The sequence below is a fragment of the Mercenaria mercenaria genome, chromosome 11 (genome assembly GCF_021730395.1).
Source record: "Mercenaria mercenaria strain notata chromosome 11, MADL_Memer_1, whole genome shotgun sequence".
Lineage (NCBI taxonomy): Eukaryota > Metazoa > Mollusca > Bivalvia > Venerida > Veneridae > Mercenaria > Mercenaria mercenaria.
The window spans coordinates 3,130,415-3,143,357 of NC_069371.1; the positions used below are offsets into that span (position 1 = coordinate 3,130,415).

Sequence of the window (12,943 nt, forward strand, 5' to 3'; positions counted from 1 at the left end):
GGCGTTTATTTATTTAAGAGCGGATGCGTGAACAATAGCCTATTCAACTGTCAAAGTTAATCCCTTTAAAGTCGCCACTATGTCTGGCTTATGTTGATTTATGGACGGATGCATTAACAAAGGCCTATTGATCTGTCAAAGTTAATCCGTGTATTGAGTACGGGAAGGGAGGTGACATCAGGTCTGGGTCGCATATGGACCGAAGTGCCTCTTTCATACCATCAATGATATGATGTTAAAGAACATTTTTCTTAAACAATTGCCAACATTTTCAATGACCATCCAGAGTTTTAGAACCAGTAAAGGGCTTTTTTAAGAAGGTTGTAAAATCATCAAAATAAGACGTTTTAGGGTCCATTTTTACATTTTGGGTATCTGACATTTTTGAAAAGCCCAAAGGGTGTACTTTACCATAAACTAGGTGCCAACCGGAAATGAAGTCATTAAAATTTCAAAGTCATCGTATAGACTCGGGACCTGTACCGTTAGAAAGATCTTTTCGAGTAGGTTCAGAAAATATGTACAATTACGGGTCTATCTCTATCCGTTTTCCAGATATTGAGGTTTAAACCAGAATCATTCATCCGGAAACACCCGGCTTCATGCCTTTATTATTAAAGATAATCTAGGCATGTTGGGTATCTAACCGAAGGTCTCGACTAGTACTATAAGCTGGTACACTCAAACCGGAAGTGAAATCAATCACGCGTAAAATTCACATTTTCTGCGCGTCCCTAGACTCGAACCTGGTCAAGTAAGGTACCATTGGAAAGGTCTTTACAAGACGATTCGACACACAAGTACACACACACACACACGCACGCACGCACACATACACACGTTCACGCACGCGCACACACACACACGCACACGCACACACACACAAGCACAAGCACACGCGCAGACACAAGTACACATACACACGTTCACGCACGCACACACACACACACACACACACACACACACACACACACACACGCACACACAGGCACACGCACACACACACACAAGCACACGCGCAGACACAAGTACAGCAAGCACACGCGCAGACACAAGTACAGAGACACACATACGCGCGCGCACACACACACACACACATACATGTACGCACGCACACGTACGCGCCATTAAACAATATATGTAACATCATCAAAATATTCAAAATTATCAAAATCATTCGGGCCTATTACCCTAGTACACAGACTGAGTCTGCAACTTCATTAACAGGTATCACAATAATATCTTCCTTTGTAACTTTACATTTGTCATCTATAGTTATTACAACATCATCATAGTCTCCGAAATTGAACATGCCAGTTCCACCACGGTGTAGATACTCCAACACATCACACAATATTTCATATATATAATTTGGAACATTTTTCCAGAATTTTGAATTAACAGAGTATACACTTCAATGTAATCGTACAAGTCTATGCATGAAATTCAACCTTCAGCGTATTTTAAGTATTAATATTTTTTGACTTGAGATCGGCTTAAGATAATGTATGAAAGAGAACTGGCCAATGTTGACACTTATACTTTGAAAACTGTAAAAGCGGATTAAATTTCGGTCAATTTTATGACTTTTAGGAGAAACTTATAAAAACGAGTATTTTGTGTTATAAAACTTTTATAGTCCTTTAGGATACTGTCTTAAGTACAGATAGGTTCTAGAAAGCCTATTTCGACCATTCTAGGAAATCGTCAAGAGTTTCAATGAACAGAAATACAGTTAACATTGAACAATCAGTTTTCCCCATTTCGTGACACATTTTCTATTCATCAATTCTGAAAAGTTAATTACATGTGATAGAATTCATAAAAATCTTTCATTTACATCCCCCATTCTCGATTCGATTTTCAACCGTTTACGCGTTATGACGTAACAGCGATTTTTAAACCTTTCTTAAACTTTGCAATAAACTCTTGAAACAGATAGCATTGGAAAGATCTCGTCGCATAGGTTCAGAAAATGTATAGATATTTACCTATATCTAGATCCGTTCTCAAGATATTGGCGTTTAAAGATTGAAGTGACGTCACCTTTTGAGCGGTAAATTCAAATTTCGCAACCAAAATTTTCAAAATGTTCCGGTTTGAGTGTACCAGCTTATAGTACTAGTCGAGACCTTCGGTTAGATACCCAACATGCCTAGATTATCTTTAATAATAAAGGCATGAAGCCGGGTGTTTCCGGATGAATGATTCTGGTTATAAACCTCAATACTGGAAAACGGATAGAGATAGACCCGTAATTGTACATATTTTCTGAAACCTACTCGAAAAGAATCTTTCTAACGGTACAGGTCCCGATCTATACGATGACTTGAAAATTTTAATGACTTCATTTCCGGTTGGCACCTAGTTTATGGTAAAGTACACCCTTTGGGCTTTTCAAAATGTCAGATACCCAAAATGTAAAAATGGACCCTAAAACGTCTTATTTTGATGATTTTACAACCTTCTTAAAAAAGCCCTTTACTGGTTCTAAAACTCTGGATGGTCATTAAATATTGGCAATTGTTTAAGAAAAATGTTTTTTAACATCATATCATTGATGGTATGAAAGAGGCACTTCGGTCCATATGCGACCCAGACCTGATGTCACCTCCCTTCCCGTACTCAATACACGGATTAACTTTGACAGATCAATAGGCCTTTGTTAATGCATCCGTCCATAAATCAACATAAGCCAGACATTGTGGCGACTTTAAAGGGATTAACTTTGACAGTTGAATAGGCTATTGTTCACGCATCCGCTCTTAAATAAATAAACGCCAGACGTTGTGGCGACTTTAAAGGGATTAATTTTGACGTGTTTACTTTTTATTGTTCGCCTATCCGGTCTTAAATCAACACACGCTAGACATTCTGACCATGATCACGTTTGTTTCACTCATGATCTTATCTAAATATAGCTTATGAAGTCATTGTAAAAATAGGTCCGAGCATGCGCATTTAGGGATAATACACTTATGATTAGAGTCATTTTGTCAGTGGACGCCAAGGAGGAAACATCGTAAGCAAGAAAGTAATACTTTATTTTCAGTTAACGTTATTTCTAACGTAGCTATCTTAAATAAAGCTTAATGTTTTAGTTTAAATGGAATAAATATTTTGCTTATCATTAATAAGTTCTTTGTTTACCATACAATGTATATTACGTTATAGATAAATCTATATGATTATTAATTAAACATTATTGATATATAGTTTTTTTTGTTTTCATGTTATCTCCCCGTCTAGGGCTGAGCACCTGACCCTCAATGTGCGCGAACACGCCCTAGATAGGTATATAAGTCAGCTCTATATACTTCTGGGAGATATAAATAGCAGAGTGAGGTCATTCTTAAAATAGGAAGATGATGTCATTCTTAAAATAGAATTCAAAATGGCCGCTGCGCATGACGTCATAGATCCAAGATGGCCGCCGCGCATGCGCACTCGTGGCGTTAAAGAGACCCCTATACTACTGAAGACATTAAAGCAAATTTTGTCACTACCAGATAATGCGGCTGATCCGTCGGTATACATCCTGTCGGGACTGCTTCCAGTACAAGCCGCCCTTCATCTTAGAATTTTAAGCCTTTTTAGCAATTTATGTAATCAAAGTCAAGACAGCATTGAAAAGCAAATCCTTATACGGCAACTTACTGTAAAAATGATAAATCATGTGCTTTGGCTATTCAGATTCCGCCATTCCTTGCACGGTACGATCTTGAAAATGTATTTACATACATTAAAAACCCAATAGATAAAAACAGTTGGAAGAAATATCTGTATACAATTGTTGAAGGCAAATGGAAAAATCAAATTGAAGATCTAGCGCAAATGTATCCATCACTTAAATACAAGAACTGTACGTATCAGCCTGGGAAAGTCCATCCAGTACTACGTGTTCCATGTGCATCGACGTTTGAAACATCCAGGATGTCTTCTAGATTGAAACTACTGACAGGAACATATTTCCTTCAGACAAACCGAGCTAGATTTAATCAAAATGCGGTGAATCCTGAATGTCAACTGTGCAATGTTGCTGAAGAAACCGTGGAACATTTTATCTTTCACTGTCAAGCATTGCAACATGTTCGTGGTCCGATTGTCGATTCCATCATTAACAATCTACAAGAGAACGGTGTACAAAGTTCTATATCACCAAGTGATCGACTTTTTGAATTTGATTATTGACTATTCGAGTGTACTCCCCACTTACATGTAAGGGACAGAGCTTTGTGATAAAACAGAATTCGACTTTTGAAGGCTTATACAAACTACATAAAACAAGGGAGACCATCTATAGAAGTTCTCTTCCGGGTTAACCAGCCGCCAGGGGCATGCGGTCTATATACTCGGTAGACAGGTTTTAATTTTATAAACTGTGAATAGTGCTCAGGTGGTCAGGTGTATGTAAATATTGTGTGGTGAAGGTCGTTTTAAGACTCGCATTGTATTATTGTGTTCATTCTGGTGGTGGATTACCTTACCTGGGGTCACCAGGGTTCGCCATTGTTGGCGGTCAAGAGAATAAGAAGAAGAAGAATAGCATTGGACCAATGTTGATATTCCTCGTTGGACCAACGAAGAGTCTGCAGTTAGCCTAACATTGGGCCAACGCCTGTCTGCTATCCGGGGACAGTGTCGTTTATTACAAATCGTAGACTTTAAATGCTGGCATTTTCTTTTCAGGAGATCCAGGGGCTTTTTGTCAATGTTTTATTATAGGTCACTTACTTATTCAGTAGTTGGAAATAAGAACAGTTTCTGTTACGTGAAAACACTGACAGTCTAGAGTGGTTCATCAGTTTCCCAATCACTATGATTTGAGAATAAGAGACAACTTCTTCAAGCATATACTCACTCCACCAAAAGCTAAGTTTTTTTTAAATGAAATAAAGGTCTTTATCAAAATATATCCGTATCCCAGAGAAAAAAAACTAGCGCGTAGTCTAGTCCGGTTCCCGTCGTACTATGTATTTTAGTATCGACAGTGAAGGGGCAGGTAATCAAGACTACCACGTAGTGCAACCTGCAAAATAAGAAAATCCGGATTCCGGATACTAAGAAATAGTATAGCTGAAGAACAGTAATCTGGGTCATTAAACGCACAAAATCGAGCGTTTTGATGACTCAAAAGTTGATGAAAAAAAATGAAAATTGGAAATTAGAATATCGTATACAGTATGTCGACGAGAAATTCAAGAGAAGTAAACGGTTTGCTGAGTGTATCACAACGGAACGGTTACGATTCTATTTCATCTGTGGTGGCAAATGATGAGTCGGACGATGACGCTGGATCTGTATACACAGAATTACTCCAAGGAAGTGTCCCTTGTCCATCCTGTAAAGGGCTTGGGAATATTCCTAAAGGTAGATACTGCCATGTACATCCATCTTGACATCTTAATATGAAATTTGCTGCTGCCTATTTAATGGGAAACCCATTCATCAGAAGCGATGCTGTACTGTATATGTTTTGTTGCAACATTTTTTTACTGCTATTAGTATTAGCAACAACAACCACTTTTTGTTAGTTTTGATTACAGGAATGAAATTATGTTTTTGGACTCTAATATGTATATAAATGACAAATCAATTATGTTTTTGAACATAAATATTACAATAAAGTTTTATGGGGTGTAAAAGTCATGTCCTAGATTTTGACACGTAACTACTTTTTCAGGAATTCCGGACCATTCACTCCCAAGTCTTTTCCTCCCCTGTCTTTTCCTCCCCTGACTATTCACTCCCAAAATGGGAGTGAATAGTCACCTTATGGGGTGACTATTCACTCTCATTTCATTTTTTTCTATTATGACAATTCAATGTTTAATATTTAGGTTGGAACTGAATTCTAAATAGATATTCCAAGAATATTTGAATATTATTGCATGTATGATATATAATATTGAAATTTCATATTTCTAAATATAACTGAAACTGGATAATTTGATTAAATGCTATACATTACAATGATGTATTCAATGACATTGTACATAATAACAATAATAATTATTATAACAATATTAATAATGACAATAATAATAGAGCCCCGTCAAGCAAAAAGGGTCCTTATGGTAATTTTTTTTATTGCTTTTACTTTTTTTCCATTTTCTGAAAGAACGATTTATTTTGTATCGGAAACCGAAGTTTCAGTTGCCTATCATCAGTAATTATTGAAATATGAATAAGATGTAATCTAATTAAGTTGTGTATCTTTGATGTCCTTTGATGATTTAATGGGAGAATTGATATAAAAAAAATATGCATTGTTAAAATAATTATCAACCGCTCATTGAAAAATTTGTTATAATCACTGTTATATTCCCTAGTATATAATCCAAGCATTTTAATTTATTTCATTCTTGAGTATTATTGTACATGCTAAATTTTATTCTGGTGTCATAACTGTTTGAAAAGTGAATTATGAAATTGTTGGATTATGTATTGTAAATTAAATTTCATTAATTATGTCACAGTTAGATTTATGTATTGACTGTAACAGGAAGGTTCATCCAAGCAATCCCCCAACTATCTTACTTCAAAATTTAACCACAGCGAAATATCTGATGTGAACTTAGATCAAACCATAACAATGAACTAAAGATACCAAAAGCAAGAATAGAATTTTTTCATAAATCTTTGAGCTACTCGGGACCCACAATCTGGAATAACATACCAGGTCCTAATCATATATGCTCATCTGATACTCTTGCAAAATTCAAACAATCCTATCTTCAGTGGCACTTTTCTCAACCAAAATTACTATCAGAAAATAGTGACTACCAAATTATTTAAAGTTCCAACATATGCAGACTATTAATGTATGTCATTAACTTTACATAGAATATTTCGCTTGTTTATACATGTATATAATTTTATTTCATTTTTTTTTCTTCATTTTTGCAAAATGTTCTCTCATTATTATTGTTTATAATCATGTTTATCATGTTTATTGAACATATTTATACAGTGAGCTATATTGAAAATTGACTCTGTCAAATATGTCATCAGCTATAAATAAAGATGTTACTTACTTACTTGGGTCAAGGATTTTCCGCTCCATTTTTTACAGAATCAACATTTTTAAAAAAAAATCAGCTTCCGCTGGCTTCAGCTTTTGAAGACTGTTTTCAAAATATCGAAGAAGGCCTTTTTCACTGTTATGGGACCCTTTTTCACTGTGAAATGACAAGACTTCACAAAATTTATCCATTCTAAAATGTTGATCAAGACCCATCAAAATCATATTGGTTTCGAGTGAATTTCAATTTTGACAATTTTAAACTTTTTTGTACACATTCATAAAATACATGCTTTTGAGTTTATTGAAGTCAGTTGACCATCGCAAATTCACCTATTCAAACATTTGTGTAGAGCAAGAGGCATAAAATATTGTATATTTCGTTCTGCAGGAGACTGGCATCCAGATCCATCGCTAACAAATTTTTTTTTTTTAAATATCTGGAAATAAATTCGATATCTTAGATATTAGTGGAATATAGCAATAATGACGCTGTTCCAGGTTCGATAGCTTTTTAATAATGACGTTACATACAAAATATTGCAAGGATGTGACGACGTTTACGTTACGTTAAAGCGTGCAAATTCATGACATGCTATATTTCTTAAGAAGGCTTTAAAACTTAATTATTGACAAACTATAGAATCTACTACAGAAACACATGATAATTTGCTGTTTTTAATACTTTACCATTCCCGGCGCATTCATCTTTTTTTTCTTTCTTGATTTGGAATTTTAAAAATATTTTAGAAACAAAAACTCATATTCTTATGTTTATAATATGACCAAACTTAATTTGAAAGAAAGATGTTTCAGCCAGATCTTTACATTACTCTTCTTTAAAACCTAATACTTAAAATCTTCCTTGCTTTGGCTTAAAGATCTTTTTTTATCATGCCAGAAAATTTTTAAGTCTCATTTCCACAAAAATTGTTTTTATAAGATTGTTTTCTTTACACTCTATGTTTTGTATTATTTTTGTTGCACTAACAATGATACTTAAAAAAAACAGTCTTGAGTAATTATTTATCTTATCTTACATATCTACATTAAAAAATAAAAGAGAAGTCAATAAATTATTCAGTTTTGTTTTCTCTAAATATAATCCAGCCAATGAACATACAAGCAATAATTAATTAACCTAACCTAACTTAACATAAATTATGTTATGTTGTGTTACCTTATCATGAATTTTAACTTTAAAGACATGAGAAGTATCAGTTAGCAATTTCTATATGATATTGATCTGAAAGGTGGTGATTAGGTGTAGCAACTTTCAATCAAGGAGTGTTAAACAAACACAAGTGATAATTGATGACTTTGTTAATATACAACTAATCAAGGAGGTTACATCTCATGGTGATGAGATAATTGGTAGCTTTTAAGTATATGGAATATCAAAGATGTTTCACAAATTATTTCACAAAGTATAAGGTAATGTTATTACAATTTAAAAATTTATCATGCACAATGCTATAATGACTTATGAAAATTTTGACCAAAGGATTAAAAAATATACACATAAAAATCAAAAGTTTTCTTTTATTTCTTTTTTCTTTTGATACAGTGAAGTATGAATTTTGTTAGAATGTTTTCCAGTTACATTTTTAGTCTCTATTTATAGGTTCTATTAGTCCATTTCAATAAATGCAAACCCAAAAGTTCTCAGCAGTTTAAATTACACATTTAGGCCATCACAGTAAAGTTTTATTAAATAGGTATTTTCTTATATCCTCTCTCTTTTTCAATATCCTCTTTATACTGAAAATACTCAAAACAAACTAAACTTGCATTTTCAGAATATTAATAATTAAACTTGCATTTTCAGAACTTATTAATAATCACACAGTCAATAATATATAAAAAAAATAAAAACCTTCATTAATATTTCCAAAGGATATTTTGGATTATCTTTACCCCTCTCAGAAAAAAATAATCCTACAAAATTTTCACAATACTCGGTATATATAATCTGCATTATAAAAAAAATACATAAAACATTTCAAAATCATTAATTTTTATTGACCTCCCAATAATTAAAATATAATTTCTAGAGAACAAAATAAAAATGGGAGTGAAAAGTCACCTCTTTAAAGAAAATGGGAGTGAATAGTCAGGGGAGGAAAAGACTTGGGAGTGAAAAGACCTGGGAGTGAAAAGACTTGGGAGTGAAAGAGCTGACACCCCTTTTTCAGGGTTTTTTTGTGCAAAAGTGACCACAGTTAATTGCATTTTTTCTGCAACATTTATTTCATTTATTTTAATATGATTTATTCATCCATTATAAAGGAAGATTTCCCTAGTTTCTTTAGAGAGATTACGAAGCCATTCAGTAAAAAAAACATATGTGAAAATTTAGCCCCATTCAAATACATGGTACTTTCACTTTGGGAAACAGTGTATAATTTCTAATCTGCACATTTTTAAGTCTTAAAAATCATACCATATTTTAAATACCCTTTATGTAACATGATAAGATAGGTTTGAAAAGCGAATGCGAGTATTTCAGTTTTTTTGTAGACACATTTTTTGGAAATTCTAAATCAAGGCTTTGCAAGAGTTATCTTTCCTGTGGTTATTGCTACTGCTATCAGGGTTAATTTTTGTGCCTACCCTTACGGAAATATTATAGTTTGCCGCGAACACTTGTTGGGATCATGCTGCGAATATCAGACGAACATGCCGTGAACACTTTTGATACAATGTTCGCGTAATGTTCATTTGGTGTTCACTTTTCACATGCAAATTAGATGTTGCTGCGAACATGCCGCAAACAAGCTGAAAACCATGACTACCAAGCAAAACCTGGTCAGAAATTGCCCACAAAATAGCATGCACAGAAAAAATTCAAAACAAATAAGTTAATAGGAATCAGAGATATAGATTTATGGAATAAACTTCAGCACTGAGGCTGTAACAAATTAAAATTGTCAATGTCTGATTTTTTTCATATCATGATCGGGGTTTCCACTGGGCACATTTTTTTCCCCGCCATTTAATTTTTTTAAAGAAAATGTTGCGCACGGCAGAGAGTCAATAATGTCGAAAAATTTAGGTTTTACAACCCTGAAAAAACAATTTCAAGTGTCCATTGTCTGTAGCTCTCTAATTAATACTTTTTATATACATTTACAGCTATGGGCGAGACAAGCCGAATTTCATCATTTCAAGGGCCGTAACTGTGCTAATGCTAGATGATTTTGAAGTTTGAAGTATGTAGATCTTACAATTTTGAAGTTACCCGGGACACAACATTTTGTGAAGGACGGACTGACGGTAGTAGTCTGTGACCTTTATTAGATCGATGTAGATCTAAATAACACATGTATAACAGCAGTTAAACAGTTTCATAAAATAATCAAACTGAAGCGTTATATCTAACTTCAACAAAAATGACAATAGTTATATCCCTACTTACGAAAAACTGGCCGAAGATTAACCAGTATCGGGTCATATCTAGATCCGTCAAAAATATCCAACACAGGACAAAATTATCATTAGACTGACAGTTTAAGATAATATTGCATTATTCACGAATCACAACGACGTTACATGAATTGTTTTAAATATACTCAGGCCAGGGCAAAAGTAGGAAAAGGAAAATTGAACATTCTCATGGGGTGAACAAGGGCGCTGCATTAATTCATTCTAGTACCATCAACACTATCTCTTCCGAAATATCCGTAGATTTACCGTTAACAGTATTCTGTTGGGAACAATTCAAGAAATCCCAAATTTTCCTCATTTTTATTTCAGACTTAGGCATATTTTCAGCTTTTCGTTTACGACCCATTTTTGACAACAATTAATTGAACTTTTCTGTACGAGAGTGAATGACAGAATGACCAAGTACATCGCAGAATTATCTAATTGGCCAGAATCTTGTAAATTAGATTGATAATTAGTCTTGATTAAGATTACGCTTCTTTAAAAGAAGTATCACTAAGCTACATTTTAATCAGTCTGCTTTGATGTGGTGCTTCAATTAAGAAACAATTTTTTGTCCATAACCCAAATTACTTAATTGCAATTGTATTCAATTATCAAGGTTTAACAAACAAGCAATTAACATTTGCTTTAATCATACTTCAGTGATGCGTGTTTTTAACATATGACGATTCAAGGTAATTAAATACCCCTGTATCCCCCTTAGGCGTTAGAAGAGGTGACACGCTGTGTATAATTATTGATCGGTGATAGTGTTTGGTACGATATCCGGTAGTAAAACAACGCTCGGATGGTTTTTTTTTACGCAGATTTAAAATTGTTAACTGTGGAAAAATTTTTTCGCCAATTTAATTTTTTTTCGCCAAAAAAGGAATTGGCGAATAGCAGCGGAAACCTTGAATGATACTTGGTATATTTTGAACTTTAATGATAAAATATGTATCAGGGCTTGAGCTTTGTAGCTCCCCACTTCACTCTAATCTAACATCAAAGCGAAATTCAAGTTGCCTGATTTTTAGCTCGACTATTCAAAGAATAGTCTAGCTATTCTACTTACCCTGGCGTCAGCGTCACACCTTGGTTAAGTTTTTGCATGCAAGTACATACAGCCATCAGTTAAAGGCATATAGCTTTGAAACTTATTTTTTCTTTTTCTAGATCAATTACCAACCTCACTGGGTCAAGTCCCATAACTCTAACTTGTATTTTGAGCAAATTATGCCCCCTTTTGGACTTAGAAAATTCTGGTTAAAGTTTTACATGCAAGTTACTATCTCTAAAACTAATGCAGATATTGAATTGAAACTTCACATTGTGTCTTCGGGGTTATAAAACTAGTTGATAGCAGTTAGTCCCTTAACTCTGACCTTCATTTTGGCCAAGTTATGCCCCCTTTTGGACTTAGAAAATTCTGGTTAAAGTTTTGCGTGCAAGTACATACAGCTATTAGTAAAAGGCATATAGATTTGAAACTTATTTTTTCTTTTTCTAGATCAATTACCAACCTCACTGGGTCAAGTCCCATAACTCTGACGTGTATTTTGAGCAAATTATGCCCCCTTTTGGACTTAGAAAATTCTGGTTAAAGTTTTACATGCAAGTTACTATCTCCAAAACTAATGCAGATATTGAATTGAAACTTCACATGTGTCTTCGGGGTTATAAAACTACCGTATAGCGGGTTATTTCTGCGGTCAAAATATTCTGCGTTTTGGTCCCAAAAAATGTGAAACAAATTTCTGCGTGTTTAATTTCCGTGTTTTCATTTAAACGGAAGAGAAATTTCTGCGTTTCTGCCAAGGAGGAGGTAATTCCTCGCATGGTCGGACGTTGTGAGAATGATAGCGTATGAAATCAATAAACTAAATTACTGGTAACTTTGCATTTAATGAATACATTGTAGGATATAATAATTGCGAAATGAGAAAATGTAAATCCATCAACAATAAATTATTGCATAACAACTGCAAACTACAGTATAAATATAACAGTTACACTTATATAAAGGTTACTAAAGTATACCTAGTTCGGAAGATTGCCACAAGGGATTAATATAAACAACACAAATGAAATTCACTCAGTTTATTTCATTCACAAAAGAAAAATGTTTTCTGAGGGATTAACAGTTAGGACTTTGTTTGACCATCACACCTAATTATGATAAATAGACCATTATCGGTAATTGTTAGATGGCAATGGTAATTTTCAATAATTAGTCCAGGCCATTGTGAACTTCTGATTACCTTGGGTAACATAGCGTGAAACAACGTTGGTGAAAAAAAATGCAGATTTTTTGCGTTTTAAATTTTTGCTGGATGAATATTCTGCTGGAAATATTTTTGCGATTCTACCAAGAGACCGCAGAAACGCAGAAATATTACCCCCGCAGAAATAACCCGCTATACAGTAGTTGATAGCAGTAAGTCCCATAACTCTGACCTTCATTTTGGCCAAATTATGCCCCCTTTTGGA

General features: G+C 34.1%; 1 protein-coding gene across 1 annotated transcript in view; it reads left to right on the top strand.

The window, feature by feature from the left end:
- The first annotated feature begins 3,222 nt into the window (after positions 1 to 3,222).
- The window catches only part of LOC123532584 (transmembrane protein 106B-like), a 55,183-nt gene continuing 45,462 nt past the window's right edge, over positions 3,223 to 12,943 (top strand). Inside the window, exon 1 of the mRNA XM_045314045.2 lies at positions 3,223 to 5,370. Within this exon, the coding sequence (XP_045169980.2) occupies positions 5,184 to 5,370 (187 nt within the window). The 5' untranslated portion in view covers positions 3,223 to 5,183. The remainder of the gene's footprint in view (positions 5,371 to 12,943) is intronic.